Source organism: Castor canadensis, chromosome 8, assembly GCF_047511655.1.
Source record: "Castor canadensis chromosome 8, mCasCan1.hap1v2, whole genome shotgun sequence".
Classification (NCBI taxonomy): Eukaryota; Metazoa; Chordata; class Mammalia; order Rodentia; family Castoridae; genus Castor; species Castor canadensis.
In genome coordinates, this window is record NC_133393.1 from 53,587,028 (window position 1) to 53,607,321 (window position 20,294).

Consider the following 20,294-nt stretch of genomic DNA (forward strand, 5'->3'; position numbering starts at 1 on the left):
AGAATAAATTAGAAGGTTTAAATGTATGACTCCTAGCTGATTGCTTTTATACTTCTGGTGCTAGGGGATTGCACCAAGGCTCTGGTTAGAGATTAAGTCTGGGTCAGGCTTGGTTACTGGGGCTTCTGAGGACACACAAATCCGAGCAATAGCTCTTTCACAATGTTGCTGTATGGGACAGCAGTGTAGAATGCTGGCTGTAGTTCTTTTCTTAACATTTAGGCTTTCTGAAGGACACTTGGCATGTGTAACTTCTGTCCATCTAAGATTAATGCTCTGATATTGAAATAAATGCCTTTTAAATCTTGAACTTTTCCATTTACTGGTATTGGTTTTGCTTTTTATTGTAGAAAACTATCACCTCTCTAGAGACAAAATAAGATTTTAATTCTTCGAAGGTTTTCTTTGATTTGGCTTTATATGTTTATTTCCATTGGGACTTTGTATGGCTAAGTAGAACCTTAATGTTATTGAATAAATAAGTTGCTTTGTTACATTTCTGTTTCATACATCACTGAATTCTAATATATACTGTGATGTATTTCTGAACTTTATCTTCTGTTGTAGTTATTCCAAAATACTTTAAATTAGTTAATGTTATTTTAATTATAATTTAAGTTTTAATGTTTTTCAGATTGGAATCTCTATAAAATATTAGAAATATTTTATATTTTATACTTCCATATGAATTCTGAAATCAATCAATAAAGTTTAAAGAAAATAAATTCGAAAGCTGGTGTGGTGGCACAAGTCTATAATTCCAGGATCCAAGAGGCTGAGGCAGGGAGATCACAAGTTCAAGGCTAGCCTGAGCTATAGAGCAGCACCTTATCTCAGAAAGAAAAACAGGAAAAATTAAAAAAGAAAATCAATCCTACTGTGATGATTATTATGATTTTGTTGTATCAGAAACTTTATTAATGGATTTGTCATGCCCCTTCCCTTATACCCCCAGTTTTATATTTCTGTTAACTTTTGAGTTATTAACTAATTTCTTAACTCAGTTCACTAGAGAATGGATTACAACGAAAGCTTCAAAAAGCCTCCTGGACCTGGCTAGGTATGGTGGTGCACAATGTAATCTCAGCAACATTGAAGACAGAGATAAGAGGATCACAGTCCAAGGCCAATTTGGGCAAAGCATGAGACTGTCTTTGAAAAACAAAGTAAAACAAAAATGGCTGGACGTGTGGCTCAAGTGGTACAGTGCTTGCCTAACATGCCTATGACCCTGAGTTTAAACCCCAGTACTGCAAAAAAGGAAATTCTGATAGGTAAAAATATTTAAATTATTTGCATATTATTTAACATTTTCCATTTTGTTTTTCAATTTAATGAAGTCACTATTGAGAAGACTCAAAAGCAATTTTTTCTTTTCTTTTTTTTCTTTTTTTGTGGTACTGGGGCTTGAATTCAGGGATTACACCTTGAGACACTCCAGCAGCTCATTTTTTTATGTGTGTGAAGGGTTTTTTTGAGAGAGAGGCTTGGGAAGTATTTGCTCCGGCTGACCCCGAACCACGATCCTTCTCACCTCTGCTTCCTGAGTAGCTAGGATTGCAAGTGTGAGCCACTGGCGCCTGGTTCCAAAAGCAAATTTTATGTAGCCCTTGTTAAGAGGTAGTCTGTGTGCCTTTCTTAAGCTATTTATTATTAAGTTTAAAGAAAACTTACAGGAAGTTATGTGATTTTTCTTCACCAAAACATTTTAAAGTCTAATTTATATGTAGTTCATTTTGGTTTTGTTTTTAAATTTTAGTGTTTTTAATTGTAACTATTCTTTTACTTGCTTCTATATTCAGTCTTTCTATGGATGTTTCTTCTCCTGATTTGTTTGGAAGTATCCATGAAGACTTTACGTTGACTACTGTAAGTAAGAGAATATAAGGAAAGTAAAATATATCATTTTAAAACTGCTGATTGTGTTACACTGTGTAAAAGTTTTAGGAAAGTATAATTTATACATATTCAACACTTAGGATTCTTTAGCCGAAGTTGCACTAATGTGGTCTCATACACTTACCACATCTGTGCAGAGTCTTGAGTTCAAAGGGGCCCTCATAGTTCCCTGTCATGGGCACTCAGGAACAAGGGCATTCCCCTACCTTTTGCCTCTTTAGGCAGAGAAACTTTGCTTTTTTTCTGATTCATTTCTAGGAGTGTCAGGTTGGGGCGGTGAAAGCCTTCATAGGCTAGGCTGTAGGATTTCCATGAGCCGCTAGGAGACAGCTGAGTGTCTTGGATAAAAGTGGCAGGAGCCAAGGAAAGCCTAGAAAGAAAGAGCTAGAGGGGAGTGGGGCTGAAGGAGGGGTCCTTAGAAATTGATTAAGACCTTGCCAGCCATCTGGCAGCTGTGGAGCAGGTAACAAGCTTGGGAATCTGTGGAGCTACCTCCTGGGAAGCTCCCAAGCTGCCCTTCAGGCCACAGCTTCCTGCTGACCCACAGTGAGCTTCCCCTTAGTGGCCCCGGAGCTCCACAATTGCTCTGTTTTTCACAGCACCTCAAAGCTGTCCCATTTTACCCTCCGAAGATTATTCATTTGTTACCAAATACATTTCCCATGGAAAGATTCTTCCTTAGGTCTGGCCCTTGTTCTCAGTGGACTCACAATATTAGGGTCCCATGTTACCCAGATTCAGTGATAAGTAAGAAGGAGATCTAGAGTAGAGTCAGACACTCAAGTGTGCTTCTTACTCACGTGTGGGGGTAAGGGATCCTCAAGGAGCGCGTCTAGGTGCTATACTCTCCTGCATCTGGAGCAGAACCACCAGCTGGCTTCACATCTGCAAGTGCTATGGAGGTTGGCTGCATCTGTACTATCAAGTACATGTCAACCATCCAAGGTTAAGAATTGGACTGTGGTGCCCACTTGTTCTCCCACTTTTATTTCATTTGATTGGGTAGATTTGAGGAAAAAAATACACTTACTCAGGGTGAGACTTTAGGTCACTCAAGTAGTTTTTCTCTTTTTGAAGAGGAACTGTGCATATTACTGTGGGGAAAATCAAGCTAAGACAGCTGACTAATGGGTGGAGCAGACTCTACACGCTCAGTCAGCAGAGAAGGTTTGATACTTGAGGAAAAAGTAAGAAAGGATCGATTTGAAAGCCAAGAAACCAGTGGAATTCTGAAGAGTCCAATGTGTTTGGAGTGGCTAGTGAAATGTCGTTTACTTTATTCCATGTGCTGTGAAAGGTCTGTTTGGGGATCTCAGGCCTGGGGACCAAAGGAAAATTTGATCTCACCATGCCTGGCCTGCTTTCGTTCTAGTGTCTTTCCTGCCATGTATTCACCAAATTGGGAAAGAATATTATATGGATTATTTCCCTATTATCCTTGTTCATATTCCTTTTCCCATCCATAAGTTAGTTCAGGGCCATTAGCAACCTTTTGTTTGAAGGTACAATTATATATCTATATCTATAGCTATCGATAGCTATATCTATAGCTATCGATAGCTATAGATATAATATCTGTGTTATATATCTATATCTATATCTATATATATAATATATATATATTGGTGGTGTTGGGGTTTGAACTCAGGGTCTCATGCTTGCTAGGCAGGTGCTCTACCACTTGAGCCATACCTCCAGCCCTTTTGACTTTAACTTTAGTTTGTTTTTTATAGGGTCTCGATGCTTTTGCCCAGACTGGCCTCAGACATTTTTCTCCTACTTCTGCCTATTGAGTAGCTGAGATTATAGGCATGCTACTACCATATATGGTGCCTATCATTCTTGACATTTTACTTATGTTTGTTGATGGCCAGAAAGTGCACTTTGCCAGAAACAAAGATAATAACACTTTAAAGAAGTATAGTAGGTGTGGACATTTGATTGAGCTAAATTTAATTATTGGGGCCATATAAGATTTGCTTGATTATTGATTTCAAAGACTGTAGTTCATCTTTGGTCCATATACCTTGAAGAATAGGAACCTGTTTATCTCTACATTTTCTAACTGGAGTACTTTATTGTAAATTACTTTGATTTTCTACAGAAAGAAGCAACCAAGTGTGTATGAGAACTTTTCCTGGAAAGTGGTTTTGCCTTAATTTTACTCAGGGATCTTGAGCAAAGGGCCCCAGATGAATCACACTGTTCCAGAGGGTGCCTTCAGCACCTGCCATGGACAGACCCTGAGCTCTGAACTGCAGCCATGGTGGCACGGACCATTCCTGGAACATTTGTCACAGAAATAACTCTTTTGAACTGTAGAATACATTGTATTCATCAGTACGGGGGCCCAAACATTTTTTCTAAGAAATACTCAGGTGGACATAACCCTGGTGGGCCTGCTACTTCCTGTGAAGGAGTCCCTTGGCCTCGGTGACTTCCACTCACTAAAGGGAGGCTCTTGATACACTCAATTCTTATATGAGGCAGATAATGTGGCAGCATAATTCTTTTCCAAGTTATGAAAAATTTATATATTATTTTCTAATAGTTTCTACATTTTATATAATTAATTATAAATAAAATAACCATTTTATAACCTTTTTATATACATAAAGTATTAAAGGAAACATTATCTTTGGGGGAAGTATACTGGAGATTGAACCCAGGGCCTGGTGCGTGCTAGACAAGCGCTTACCACTGAGTTACACTTCTAGCCCCTATTTGGCTTTTCAGTGTACTATGTGATAGTGAGCAATTAGTTGAATTGTAGAATTCTGTGATGTAATTATACTATGTTAATGTTAGGAAAGATGCAGCCAAGAAAAGCATATTGATGTTAAAGGGCAAGAACTTACAACTAAATTTAGCAAGTGGTCAGGGCTTTTTGTTGTACTTACCATTTGCTACTATCAGTGCAGTTCTCTGAAGATTTGTTTTGCTTCTAGGAACAGCGACTTTTGATAGTCCTGAGTAATTGCTGCTATCTAGAACGTCACACCTTCCTAAATATAGCAGAGCATTTCGAAAAGTACAACTTCCAGGGAACTGAAAAAATAACACAGGTGAGTGAGTTCTTGTGGAGTGCCCAAGCAGAATGATTTACCAACATGATGGTTTACCTACTTAGTTTCCAAGCTGTTTCCTTCTTTCTGTTTCCTGTGTTTGCCCTCTCCATCATTTCCTTCCCACTGCCCCAGCTGTCTTGAATGATTCCCTTCCTTCTCTGGCCCCACCTTGAATTGCTAATTTAATACTCTGTTCTTCTCTAGAGCAAAGCCTTCTCAAGATGGAACAGGTTGCTTCCCCTCCAGTTCAAAACTGAGGGAAGAAAAAAGGAAAGGCATTAATCCAAATCTTTAAGAATCACCCCCAATTTGAGTCCTTTGAAGTTAACACTTTGAGGTTCAGCCAACAACATACTCCCTAAGTCTGCAGACAACCTCTTCCTGCTGCTCTACTCCTCTTTCCTTTCCATGTGACCACAGCAAGGCCTTCACTGTATTTCTTAACTGTGTGCATGTGCCACATACCACACATAACATACGCACACACACAACATGCAATACACATGCTCTCCACATGCTGCACTACATACCATACCACACACACAAACCACACATGCACCACACACCACACACATGCAGCACTCAACACACATCACACACATACACTTCACACACACCCCCACACACATCCCACACACCACACATGCACACACACGTACCACAGACATGCAGCACTCAACACATACCACACACAAACACTACACATGCTCACCACATGTTGCACTACATATCCCGCCCACACACAATACCATACACACCACACATACCACATACACACATATCACACATGCACCACATACCACAGACATGCAGCACTCAACACACATCACACACACCACACACACAAATACCACAACATGCACACACACTAGGCAGAGACCACACACATAGTACACAAATACATGCACACATACCCCACTGCATACATGCCACCTACCACACATACAAACACACACACACACCACACACCACATATGCACACTACATGCACAAACCACACACTCTCAGTGCACAGTGGACAAAAATAAGTCCTGCCAAATCAATGGCGTGATTTTTAAATAATGTTATCTCTTGTTTATGTTTTTCTCAAGTAAGCAGAAAAGGAAAAAATGAAGTAACCTTATTATTAAAGGTTGGTTGGTTCATGGGCAAAGGTTTATCAGATTTCTAAGTAAAACTGTGCTAGAAGCCCTTTTAATGTCAGTACACTTTTTTCAATGCAAAGAATAAGGAAGATAATGATCTTGTTAATCATATAACCAAAGTTTACTGTTGGTGGATTACATACTTTTATAAATGATGGTTCCAGCTCATAAGCTAGATTGGGATTTTTTTTTTCAAAGAATGAAAATGTCAGAGTGGGTGGTTCTGTCTTGTTTTCCTGCCTTTTCATAAAGATTAATCATCCTGATGAGAAATGTTGTGAATTAAGCTTTAGGGCCAAATGTCTAGTTTATTTCCAGAATTTTTGGTGTTGAGAATTGCAAGATGTTATCTAAATTATTATTTGTTAAAGTAGATGCTTTGTTTTCATATCATAAAATAGTGCCATTAATATATTTATTGGAGAAATGTTATCATTTAAAATATGTGAAGTGATTAAGAGTTGCATATAAGTGGACCAATACATTTGATTTTCTCTAGGTTTTTGTGAAGTTGTAGGTAGAAACTATCTGTTGCTTCAGTTTATATCATTTAGAAGCAAAATGAATTTGACATAAAAGAAGGTTTTTTGATATCCAGTCTTTGTCCAGATCATTTTGAGAAACAAGAAAATATGAAGGATCTGGGGGCTCGGCTTAGAATAAATTATGACACTCCCCCCCCACAGAGAAGCTGGATTTTTAAAAAGTGAACATCTTGAGCATTTGTAACTATTCAATTGTGGTTTAAATGAATAAACAGTAAATGAGATCTAGATTATAGCATCTCCGCTGATTCTATTTATTATGTGTTAAATTCATTCTTTTCATAGTACAAGCAAGTAAAATATTTCTTGGAGTAAAGGATGAAGTTTACTTGCTGTCCTTATTTTTCTTAGTTCCCTTTCCAAAGGAGAGGTAACTGTAGAGTCATCCCTGAAAAATCACAGGGCACAGAGAGTCACAATGCACATTTTCCTCTGCTTTTGATCTTGGAGATAAAAGTCCATTAGAGGGTTTCTCACATGGTATCATTGGACACTAGATGCTCTCTCAGACCCCTTCGGGGGAGGGGTAGTGCTTGGCAGGGGTTTCTTTGTCCACATTTCCTCCTTCCCTCCTCACTCCTTCCTTCTCTCCCTTCTTTCCTTCCTTTCTTTGCCCCCTTTTTTCCCTCTATCTGTCTCTTCTTCTTCCTCCTCCTTTCTCTCATTCTCTCTCCTGCCACCCTTTGGATTGAACCCAGGGCTACTCCTATGCTAAGCAGGAGCTCTACCACGGCTACCAGCCTCCCTTCTGCTTTCTGTTGATACTTCTGCCAGCTAGAGGCCTAAAAGCAGCTGTTTTTTACATTCCTTTGTCTTGTGCTTCACCTTCAAAAGTAAAGTTCAATTAATCTTAGTATACAATTAGTACACAGATAATCATGTAAGTTACTGACCTGAAAACAGTAGAGCAAGGCAGGCTTAAAAATCCAGTCCATCACCTTATAAAGAATGAAAACACATCATGAAATGAAAATAGGACGTGAGGCTAGGTGATTGCTGTGGTCTTGTTGGCCTTTACACCAAAACGCTGAATGGAAAATCAGAGTGTCCAGATCATCTCACCTGCAAGGGGCCTCTTGAAACAAGACCCATGAGGGCCCTCCAGGCCTCTGTGTGCTTTGAATCCCAGGCAGCAAGTGCCATGTGTCTACAAATATGTTTTCCCACTTATGTAAACCCTATCATTTTTTTAAAAAATGGGAAATACTGAGAGATCTAAAGTAATAAAAAATAATCTTGAAAACACCAACTAAAGGTAAGCACTTATGCTTTGGTATTTATAGTAATCAGTATTTTATATATATGTCATACATATATATACCTATATATATTAAAAGTACAAAACATTTTTCTGAATTCACTTTACATTGAATGTATTTTTTATTGCATACCTTGTACTTTTCCATTTTTATTAAATACTTCTATAAAATATGAGTTTCATAAAATATGACTGAATACTGTTGGTTAATGTGCACATACCATACCTGTTTAGCCTGTCCCCACTGGGATCCTTGAGGTCATCTTTGTTTGTATTATTCGTGACACTGGAGGATAGCCTTTGGTCATGCATTTCATTTCTTCCCGCAGTGGGATGTGGATGTGGACTCGCATCTATAGACCCTGTAGGTAAAGATTGCCAGGTTGCTTTTGAAAAGCTGATCTGACCACAGTTTTGCCCTCATTTTGAAACTGTTATAATTTTTATTTTGATAAAGTACTCGTTCATATATTTTAATTTTCATGCCTTCCCCCTTTTTAGGAGATTAATAATTTTTTTCTGTTTATTCATATTTTATATTCTAGAAGAGCTGTTTTGAAGGCACTTAGAGAGTTAGGAAATACAGAGTTTTATGTTCTGAAGTATATAAAACCACATGTACCACAAGTCAAATTTGTCAATTCAGACCTTTGAAAGGGAAAACCAAAGATGTGTGGTTATTAGACTTTGCATAAAATTTTGTTGTAGCTGTAATGATATAGTTCCAGAGAATTTTTTAAAAATATATGAGCTATTATTTTAACCTGTCCCAGTATTCAGAAAACATGTATCTTCTTCAGTGTTCATACAATTGGAGATTTCTGCCTCACTTGAGAAATGTAAACATTAAACAAGCCTGGCATTAAATTTCATTATTGAAGCTTTATTTAAGTCCCTCTAAATCTCTTTCAGAAACTCAACATCCAGGTGTAGAGAGGGCAAACTTGTTTTTCTCATGTGTCCAGGGAAGATCATTTATACAGCAGTCTATTTTAAATATATTTCCATTGCTTGAGCCGTGTGTACCATATTTTGTGTAGATGATTGTTTTTAGCTTAATTATATATACTTCTTAAATTTCAATTTTGAAACCACTAGAATTCATAGAGGAGAATGAATACAGCCTTGTTTCTTTACTGTGGTATTATCTGTATATATATTTGTTTCATTTTGCCCAAAATTGGGCAAAAAGGCAAGACCCTATCCTAAAGATAACTAAAGCAAAAAGGACTGGGGGTGTAGAGAGCCTGCCTAGCAAGCACAAGGTCCTGAGTTAAATCCCAGTCACACACACACACACACACACACACACAAAACACACACACACACACAAACTTATCAGAAATTTTAAGTTGATCAGAAGTGTCCCTGCTTACTAAATACTGAACTTAATTTTTGACCCTGCTTAGCTACCTCAAGTTCCTTGTACAAATGCAACTTCCCTTCTTAAACAATTTTAATAGGCTTCATTATTCTGTTTTTATACATGTGTATAACATACTTTGATCATATTCACCTTCCTACACTCTCTCTTTCACTCTGCCCTGTGTTCTATACACAATGGAGTATTATTCAGCCATAAAGAGGAATGAAATTATGTTGTTTGTAAGAAAATGGATGGAACTAGAGATCATCATGTTAAGTGAAATAACCCAGACTTAGAAAGACAAATCTCTCATGTTCTCTCTCATATGTGGAACCTAGACCTTAAAAAATGAATGACAGAGTTGGGTGCGGTGGCTCATGTCTGTAATCTTAGCTACTTGGGAGGCATCTCACCACTGAAAGCTGGGCATGGTGGTGTGCACCTGTCATTCCAGCTGTATGGGAAATGTAAAATAAGTGGATTGCAGTCTAGGCCAAACAGAGGACAAATGTGAGACCCTATCTCAAAAATAACCAAAGCAAAAAGGTCTGGGGGTATGCCCAAGTGGTGGTAGATCAACTGCCTAGCAAGTGCTTAGTCCTGGGTTCAAACCCCAGTACTGCAAAAAGAAAAAAAAAAGGGACAATAGAAGTAAAATGGGGATTCTCTGTGGGGGAGGGTAAATGTTTTTAAAAATATTTTACATATGAAAGAGATCATATAGCTCTTTCTTTTGGTGCCTGACTTATTTTACGTAACATAATGTACTTCATCCATGTTGTTGCAAATGACATGATTTCATTTTATGGCTGTGTAGTATTCCACTGTGTGTGTATCATATTTTCTTTATCTGTTCATTCTTAGGTTGATGGGAATTACTCTTGACTCTGCCCCTCATGTCAGTGCATGCTAAGACTCTTTCTTAGCTTGACCCCTGTGCCATCCTGTGATCCACTTCTCTCAGCCTCTGTTCCTGTGCAAGCTCAGCCCTCTTCTGCCATTTCCTCACTGTGGCATGGTAGGAAATAGGTGTTTAAGCTCTAAATTCTTTCTCTTCCTAATTCATCCTGCACAGAATGTTCAAGGAGCTTTCAGAAGCATCTAATTCTGTGGCTCTTCCTCTTTCCCACATTTCAGAGTTCCACATCGCCTGAAGACTGAAAACTAACAGATGGGATTTGTGTAGGGCTTTAATCTTTTCCTCATGTCTTTCATCTCCCTCCACTCCAGGCCACTCCAGCCAATCCACTCGGCTTCCTGGCTCATTCACTCATTCACCAAATATTCAGTCAGCACCAGCTTCTTAGGCTCAGTTGGAAGTGCACTACCTGTAGCATGTGTTGTACTGTCACAAAATCTTGATCACCCTCCAAAGCCATTCAAGAGGCAGATGCCTCTTCCGGAATAAAGCATCTATGGCCTCTCCTTGTCTATTCTCCCAGAGGGCAAAAAGAATTGTGTTCTCTTCTTTCTTCCTGTTATGTTTCCTTTCTTCCACTGGATAGCACTTCCATTTTGCATTATGATGAACTCAGAGTCCATTAAAGTCTCTTATTGGGCCAGCTCATGACTGTAATTCCAGCTATATGGGAGGCATAATGGTCAGCTTGGGCTTAAACCATAAGACCCTATCTAAAAAATAACTAAAGCTAAAAGCAACTAAAGGCAGGGCATATATGGTAGGACACCTGCCTAGAAAGCACAAAAGTCCTTAGTTCAAACTCTAGTACTGCTCCTACCCCAAAAGACCTCCTTCTGTAGGATATGTATTGGAGCTCCTCACTTTATTCTCTGTGTCTCTTCAATGTTTTTTCTTTTTTTCATTTTTTCCTCATCTTTAATTCTCTGTACTAATTAGGGATCATTTCTTCAGCTATCTCATTCATTGTGTTTGTAGTTGTGTCTAAGCTTGCTGAAATTTGCTGCCTATTGAAATTTTATTTTGTCATTTTTCATCTCTAGAGACTTGTGATACTTTGGTAAGTGAGAGAGACAGATTAATTTACTATGGAATGTATAATTTCAATCATCAGTGAAGGAGGTATTGGCAGTGAAGTTCTTCCCAGTGCCCCTCAGACTGTGCTGTGTAGAGTCAAGTCGAACAGTCTTCATCAAGTATGTGATGATCCTGTTAAGGAGAAGGTTGGAGCAAGCAAGTGTAGCCTAATGAGTAAGGTGTGGATGTGGTTAACTTGAGTATAAGACATTCACAGAGAGTGATGACTCCACTAAACTTTTGAGTTTAATAAGCTGAGTTAGTCACCAGCAAGACCCCAGAGGGAGGTAGACAAGTGAGGAAGGAGGGTCACTAGCAAGTCCTCAGACTTGTATTCTGCTTCATCATGACTTTCTTTCCTCTGTTATGCCACCTCTTACTACAGATTAAGAGTGTATTGTGGATATTTAATTATTTACTTGACATTTGTTTTGTTCACATTCTACAAGTTGTAGTTTAATAACATAAGGGAATGTGAGTTTGCCATATGTCTTGCCATCCATTTGTAAGGGGCCAAATGCGTATTATTTAAATGTATTGTTATTCAATATATTAATTTGACTGAGCCTCGTTATCCAGAGTCACTTGCCTAGGTGTTCTGAGGAAAATTAAGTGAGTTTGTTTCTATACAGATGAGCAACTGTAATGTAGTCTTTCTGTCTGAAATGAAAATTGCAGTTTATTTGTTTTTTTCCCCCTCAGAGACAGTCATTTTAAAAAGCGTTTCTATCAAAACATCTTTTAAGTCTTATATTTGAATATTTCAATTGGAAAATTTAAAATATATCAAAATAAAGAATATATCATTTTAACCGTTTTGGTTGCGTTAAAGACAATTTCCCAGAAATTTAAAAATGTGATGTCAGTCTAGGTGTTTCTTCTTCAGCACTGCTAGTGGTGAACATGGCAGGAATATGGGACTGGCTACACAGGGTAAGAGCATTCTTCTGTATCTGCAATTCTCTAAGAATTGCAGAGTAAAATGCTGTCATGGTAATATTTTCTTTGGATCAGAAATGGCCCTTCTAATACATCCTTCACCTCAAAAATACTGTGAAAATGCTTCTCGTATGTAGGAATTTAGCAAGTAAGTCTATTTCTGAACGCAGAATTATTGAATTATCACTTTTTTTTTTTTTTAAGAAACATGCTGATTTTAATTAGATGCACCTGGCCTCCCAAACCCTTTCTCCAGGGTACCCTTCTGGGCAGCCTTTCTCAGCCCCATCATCACTGCTGTACTCTCTCTCTGCCTAAGAAATGTATTGCTTTCTAAAGATTTTCTTTTCTTCCTTTCTTACTAAATTGATTTCCTTAGTCACGGTACTTTTCTTGACTGAGTGTGGTAGTGTACATCTGTAATTCTAGCACTAAGGAGGTTGAAGCCAGCCTGAGCTACATAGTGAGAGCCTGTCTCTTACTTAAAACTTGTATCTTGCATTCCCAGAGTGGCTCTCTGGATCTATTTAGGTCTATGTTTATAGATATTAGAGAGGAGAGGTGAAGGAGGAGGGAATTCAGATTTAATTGTCTGCCACTGTTTTCCTCAGTTGTTCACCTTCCTCGGTCTTTTTCATGTATGTAGATGATGCGCTCTTTGAATCCTTTCCAGCCCCAAAATATGTTTCTTGGACTTGGTTAAGAGAATGACATCTTGGCTAAATATAGGATTCTTGGGTTGTGTCCTTTATTGCTATAGATACTATCCCTGTGATAATGGAATGTATTGCATGTGAGAAATTTTTATGTTATTCTGAATTCTTTCTCCTGTTTTCTCCAAAAAACTACCTATTTTTTTGATCTGGATGCTTGAAAGGTTCTTTCCCTCCCTCCCTCCCTCCCTCTCTTTTCCTTTCTTTTTTTCTTGGAACTTCTGTAGTATTTGCCTGGGTATGTAGAATGCCTCATCCATCTAGCGTGGAACTCAGCAACTCTATTCAAGCTCGGATCCAGTCTTTTTTTTTTTCTATTGTTTATTTAATTATCACCTTTTTTCTAATTGCTCATATATTTCTACTTGAATTTCTGTCTTTTGCATTATAGGGCTCTTAGATTGGTCTTCTGTTCTCTTCCTCATATTGTTCCATCTCCACCTGTTTGTCTTGCGCTTTGAAGTACTCATTGCACCTCATTTTAGTATCAGTGGTGACCTGTAGTTTCTTTAATGCAGTGTGTTGCTAGGTTTGGAATGTGTATCTTGTTTTGTGATGTTAGATATATGTTAGTTTTTTGGGTCAGCATCCTCAGGTCAGGTGGTGGAGAGAGCTTGTGTCCCTCAGGCCCGTGGCATAGTAGAATGAAAGCAGACTGTTCACAGTCCTCTGCAGAAGCTCATAAGCCTACAGATTTGCACCTTCTGGTAACTTCTTGGCCCCTTGTGTGCCACTAAGACTCAGAACTAGCATGAGACTGGTGCCAACTTACTTAACCTTGTCCCGTTCCCACTCTCCACAGGGGCAGAGCTGTGTCTCTCTGTAGTTCATATACCTTTGCACACTAATGTCCTTAGTGTTGCTGTTTGACCCATGTGGGCATATGAGCCCCACACCTCATCTCTCCTAATTAATACCCTCAGCACAGTGCATCCCCAAGCCATATCAGGCAGAGTGGTAGCTGGAGGAAGAAGCCATATGCCTGCATTTGGGATATTAGAGTTCAGAACAGATTTAGTTTATATTAATAGCACTTTTGAAATGAAGTTATTAATATAGAGAAACAGTTGTATTATTTTAAATGGTTCCTTTTTTGTAGTTTACAGTTTAGTATTTATGAAACCTCTTTGCTCTGCTTACAGAAATGAAAGTTTAGCATTTTCAAAGACAGCCTGTAGTCCATAGATGGGAATTGTTTCATATTCTGTGCTAAGAGGGGCCCTTATTACTGAAGTAGATAAAAGCAAAATCTTGAGTTTTTGTAGGAAACCTGGTAAAGGCTTAAAGATATGGTGAAGTAATTCGTTTGTTTTACTTTGTAGAATGACCCTCTTATGGTCTTGTCCTTCTAGGTTAGCATGGCCTCACTGAAAGATCTGGACCAACGACTCTTTGAAAATTACATTGAGCTAAAAGCAGATCCCATAGTTGGCTCTTTGGAACCTGGAATTTATGCGGGCTATTTTGACTGGAAAGACTGCCTGCCTCCAACAGGTAAGTTCCTGAAGGTGCTGGAGTTCTCTGTACATGCTCTAGTGAAGCTAGAGTTACAGGTGTGGATATGGCCTTATCAATTAAAAGACTTTTCTCTATATTCACATTTTTCTCATACTTACTGAGAGTGGAGATTAGTTTAAACTTTTTTTTAGATTATCATTTTTTGATCGTTGGTAATGTAGTATACTTTTATTATGAATACTCAGTGGCTTAGTTATTCTTTAACTCCAGAGAATCATTATTTTATATCTTATAATCATTGATTATTTTAGTAATGCATACTTGCTTCCTGTGACACTTCTTTTTTGCATAGATATATCAGAGTGACTCTGAGTGACAGTTTTATGCAATGACCTTGTGATCGTCATCTAAAAATTTAAGAAATCTGGTCACTTCTGGGTAAGATCTAATGATTGATGCTAAGAAGTGAAGGGTTAAAGGAAAATGGGTAGGAATAAGATCATGATGATAATTTAACAAAGAAAATTTAATCACAGAAGGATGACAGGGACGGTTCCAGTATTACCTATGTGCTATTACTTGAAAGTTACTTAAATCTCTATTATGTATATTTTAAAAATAACTATTGCTTTTGAATCATATAAACTTTTTGACTGACCAAATAGTTGTTTCTTTTTCCAAAGCAAAGTGGAATACTTAAAAACAAGGTACCTGCTAACACTTCTTATGTGGAAGTGGTCATATGTTGAAATGGCCATGCTTATATTAGACATGGGTTCTTCTTGGGTATATGTGTGGATGTGCCAATGAATCACAAACAGGTTTAGCTTAATCTTTATTCTTTTTTTGGGGGAGGACAGTACTGTGGTTTGAACTCAGAGCCTTGTGCTTGCTAGGCAAGTGCTCTACTACTAGAACCACACCCCCAGCCCTTTTTGCTTTAATTTTCTTTTAATAGGGTTGTACGTTCTTGCCTGGGCTGACCTGGACTATGTTCCTCCTATTTATACCTCCTGCATAGCTGGAACTATAGGTGCATGCCACCATGCCTTGCTTACTGGTTGAGACTGGGTCTTGCTAACTTTTTTACCTGAACTGGCAAATCTAATCTCCTAATCTTTGCCTCCTGATTGGCTGGGATTACAGCATGAGCCACTGTGCCTGGCTTAATCTTCACTCTTTAGACTAATCACTGTGATTGTTTCATTTTTATTCATAAATAGTGATGAAATTGTTTATGGTTTTAAACATCTTTTGTGTTACTGTATAGTGTTCATATATAGTGATGCCCAAACCAGAATCATTTAAGTTAATAACATTTTACATAACCACAGTTATTTCTTTTTCTGAAATCACAGTCTGTATAATCATATGAGATCCTAGTCCTCCAGCTGGCCGTTATAGGTCTTTTTTCCCTTAAACTCCATTTTTTTCTTATTTTCATACTTTACAGTGCCCCAAACTGGATTATAGTTCATATCCAAACTATTTATTTTTAAAGTCCAAATCAGATCCATTAGAATCTTGTTTAAAATTCATGCAGTAGAATCTGTGAAGCTAGGCTGTACAACTCTACCCTCTTTCCAGTTGGCCTCTAATTCTGCCTTTTTGAAAAGCTCATCCTTCTAAAATATAAACTGGATCCCGTTAGTCTCCTACTTTGAGCTCTTCAGGGTGACCATTTTTTCTCAAGCTAAACCTGAATTTCTTAAGCAGCACTAAGTCTTTCCTGTACTCACCTGCGCTTGCTTGTATGCCTTCCCTCCTTCCTTTCCTCCCTCCATGTGTCTCCTACCCCACTCCTGCCTGTTCCTCACTTCCTGGGCCCTGCCTGCTGTGGGAAGCTCTCCCAGATACCCTGCCACTGCCTTTTGGTGAGGTGACTGCTCCTGGAGCACTGCCTGTCCCTGCAGCACTCTGAACATGGGGAGTGTATGCCATTGTCTGTTTCCCTGCAGGTCATCCTTACTGAAAAGGCCCTTCTAACACCTGAGCTCCCAAATGCTCTCCGCGTGGATGTTGAATGAATGAATAGTGGTAGCTCATTAACACACAGTCCTTCTGCATGTGCAGGTTCCTCCTCAGTTTATCTTGCAAGTGTTTCTATGGTTTTGCAGTGATTAGTCTCAAATTTTTGTTAAGCAGGAAAGTAAATGTTCTTGTTTCCATTATGATTCTCCTTCACTTTTTGATAAGTAGCACACGAAGGATAGTCATACTTACTGAATATTTAGCACTCAGTTTTTGTCTTCTGTGATTTCTTATATGACAGCCATATGAGCTCTGTAAATTTTGAACAATTGCATTTCAGTTAAAATGCAACTATCAAGTATGTCTAGCACATCAGCAGTGCTATGTGGCATCACCTTGCAAAAAGTAATACATATTTTAGTGATAGTTTAGATGAATTTACTGAAATTCATATTATCTTTAACTGTTAGCCTGTGTTAGGCATTAGTTGTTAGCACTGAAATGACTCTTCTATTATTTGGCATATGTTCAGGGTATTAAACTGTTTGCATTGTTTCTGTGGGAATAAAAATGCTCATGACACAACTGCTTTAATGATTACTGCAATAAGTTAAAATTGGTGCCTTAGTTTCAGTCTCTACAAACAGAGGTTCACATCTGCCTCCATCTAAAACTCTGGTTGTTCCTGAGAGACAGTACAGGGTAAGACTTCCTTCTCCTTGCTAGCTGTCTCCCAGACTCACTGCTTCTCTTGGAAAACAGTAACTCTAGTTCAGTAGGAATATTTCCTGTTGGGTAGAACCAGGTCCATTCTCTCTCCACTTCACCCCCCCAAGGGCATTGTTGCAAAAGAGACATCATGAAGTCCTGAAGGGTGTTGTTAGGTCATAGTACTTCAGAGATAGTGGCTGCAGGCCATTCTTACCTGTTTGTATACTTGTGACAATACTTCAGTATAAATTAATCAGAGGGTTTGTGAATGGCTAGCAGGCTAATGGGGATCCTAGGTTTCCATTTACTTTTGATTAGATAACAAAAGGTAGGCTTTCCATGTCCTTCATTGCAATGTATTCATTTAAGGTACTGAAATTCCTTTTTTGTCTTTATACTTTTTCACTTGTGATATTGAACTAGTCCAGGCCCTGGATATAAGATAGAGTTACAGTCTAAAAATTTATCTTAATAATATTTTATAACCTCAGACAATTTTTTTATGGAAAATGAAGATTCTGCTGGCTGGGTGATATCAAGTGATGTGGCCAATTTTTATCTATTTCATTTTTGTTTTGTTTTGTTTTAAGATAAACTTCCTTCCATAAGCAAGTGGCACATAACACCATGATGTCCACAATTTATTGACTCCCACTTAGTCTGCAAAAACACTACGAAGCCATCAGTGCTCACTTTACTTTATAAACTTGCTTAATTCTATTCTTTTATAATTTTGACTTCATGATTACATCAGAACCTTAGTCTTGGCATAGTCATTTAGTGGTTTGTAGTTTAAGTTGACATAAGTTGAGATCTCATGAAGTGACTAGTCAACATAGTTTGACTATTAACTTTCAAAATAATTTTAATTGATAACTTTAGTACTATCTTTAGATTTTTCATGTCCAAAAGCTGAATTTTGCAAATCATATAGGTAACTAATTATTTATTACTGTAGTTAGTAATAAATTTAGTTTCTGATACTGTATGTAGTAATTTTTAAAATCCAGTTGATTAATTTCATGATTCAGAAAGAAATATCCATCAAAGTCATTGCTATGTTTTTTCAACCAGACAGATGGGTATTTAAATAAAAAATTTTGTTTGTGTTTGTGAGGAAAGATCATGCTGGTTAGTTCTGAGTTATATAACTGATGGTTCTTAAGGTTTTGACTGTTCTATTATCATTGATTATTTAGAGCTCTGAGCTGTATTTTATAAATCTTAACTAAATTGAGGATATTCTTGGTCTTCCATTTTAAATACTCATGGAAGTTAGCATCTTTAAAGCATATCATAAAAAGCTTTCTTTAAATTTTCTCTTACATTGTTTTTAACAAAACAAGGGGCTTTGAATAACTCAGTCTTGAAGAGGAACAGGAGATTGGTGTACTCAAATAGTTTGGTGTGAAGACTTTATAAAGCTACTATAAGAAAGATGTGTAGTAGGGTGAGGTGGCCCAAACAGTGTATACACACGTGAGTAAATGTAAAAACCATTAAAAAAAAAGATGTATAGTATTAGCAGAAGGGTAGACAAATAGGACAGAAAGGACCCACAAATATGTTCATTTTGACATAGGCACAAAGAGATGTCCATGGTGAAAACAAGTCTTTTCAACAGATGTATTGGAATAAGTAGATGCATTTATGAACCTGCTTTTCACAAAATACAGCATACAAATGGCTAGTATCAAATGGAAGGAATACAACATCATTTATAATCAGGGAAAAGTAAATAAAACTACAATGAGATACCATTTCAGACCCATGAGAATAGCAAAAATTAAAGACTGACAATGCAGTAAGTCTGCCTTATTCACAAATTTATTACATGACATTTTGACCAAGTGCTGGCAATCAGTCAATCAAAAGAAACTTCAAAAACAACAATTTTAAATTCCCCATGTATATTACACATCACAGTTGATATGGAGAAGCTCCCAGTTAATTTTGTGTTATTGTCAGTTGTGTTTAAATCATTGTGTGATCTGCTGTTTCTCTGCTCTTAATTTTGTGAAAATATGTCTCCCCAAAAGCAAATGGAAATAGCATGAAGAAACATACCAAATGCTATTTGAAAAAGGGGGAGAAGAGGAGGGAGGTGTGGGCATACAATGGAGGGGTGAATTTCTTCAAAGTATACTATATGCATCTATGGAACTAACACCATGTAGCCCTCTCATATTATTAATGTATGCTTATTCAAAACTAAAATAAAAAATTTAAAAAGCAAATGGCATTCAGAAAGCTGGGTAAAAGTTATGGTGATCCTCCCAATCCAAACATGACATGTAATGTTTTTCAGTTATAAATTGAATATTTTAGATTTGTTGAAAGGCAGCATGTCTTTAACAGAAGTTGGATGGTGTTATGAGAAAAATGAATCAAGCATTTGTGGTATTAAAAGAGCATGAAATGTGATCTAGTGGGTTTTTTTTTTTTTTTAGCAGCATTAAGGTGTATAACAATAACTTTGTAACTGTAATGTAACCTACTCTGTGGTTTCCAGTTATGGATGCTCAGACCTATTTGTAGTAAATTTGAGTAATTTCAGAGTACTGGACTCTATGCATCATAAGCATTCATTTTTTTTCTCAACAGCTGTCTCTTTAAAATCCTATACCTGCAGATACCAAGGGTATACTATACTACATGTTCACAAAGGATTTGGAACAACTGAAACCCTCATATGGTGCTGGTGAGCCTTTAAAATGGCACAACCACTTTGGAAACAGTTTCTTATAAAGGTGGACATGAATCTATCCCATGATCCACCAATGCTACTTCTAGGTGTTTTTCTCAAGAGAAATGAAGAAATATGTGGACAGTTAGACTTACACAGTGTGGTTAGAAAAGCTTTATAATAGCCAGAAACTGGAAACAGTGTAAATGTCCATTAAAAAGAAGACATATCAAAATGTAAAATGTTCATTTAGTAGAGCAGTGTCTACACAGTGGAGTATTATTCATTGTTGATGTTACTGATATCTAATAATATGGATGGATTTTAAAAACATCTGCTTAAGCCAAAAAGGCCAATACAAAAGAGCACATACTGCATATTCTGTAAAATTCCATGTAGGTAAAGTTCAAGGGCGGGCTACTAATTCATGTGACTGGCTATGAGAAGATAGTTGGGATTGCCTGAGAGCTACAAGATGGAACTATTAGGGATAATGGAAACTACTCTTGCTTGGAGTAGTTACACAGTTATACACTTGT

At 37.6% G+C, this 20,294-nt stretch overlaps 1 protein-coding gene across 3 annotated transcripts in view; it reads left to right on the top strand.

Annotated features, from left to right (window-relative positions):
* Positions 1-20,294, top strand: part of Exoc2 (exocyst complex component 2) — a 210,392-nt gene that overhangs the window by 151,859 nt on the left and 38,239 nt on the right. For all 3 annotated transcript variants that reach the window (XM_074082998.1, XM_074083000.1, XM_074082999.1), the window contains 3 exons: positions 1,803-1,869; positions 4,848-4,964; positions 14,282-14,423. In XM_074082998.1, coding sequence (XP_073939099.1) covers positions 1,803-1,869; positions 4,848-4,964; positions 14,282-14,423 — 326 coding nt within the window. The remainder of the gene's footprint in view (positions 1-1,802; positions 1,870-4,847; positions 4,965-14,281; positions 14,424-20,294) is intronic.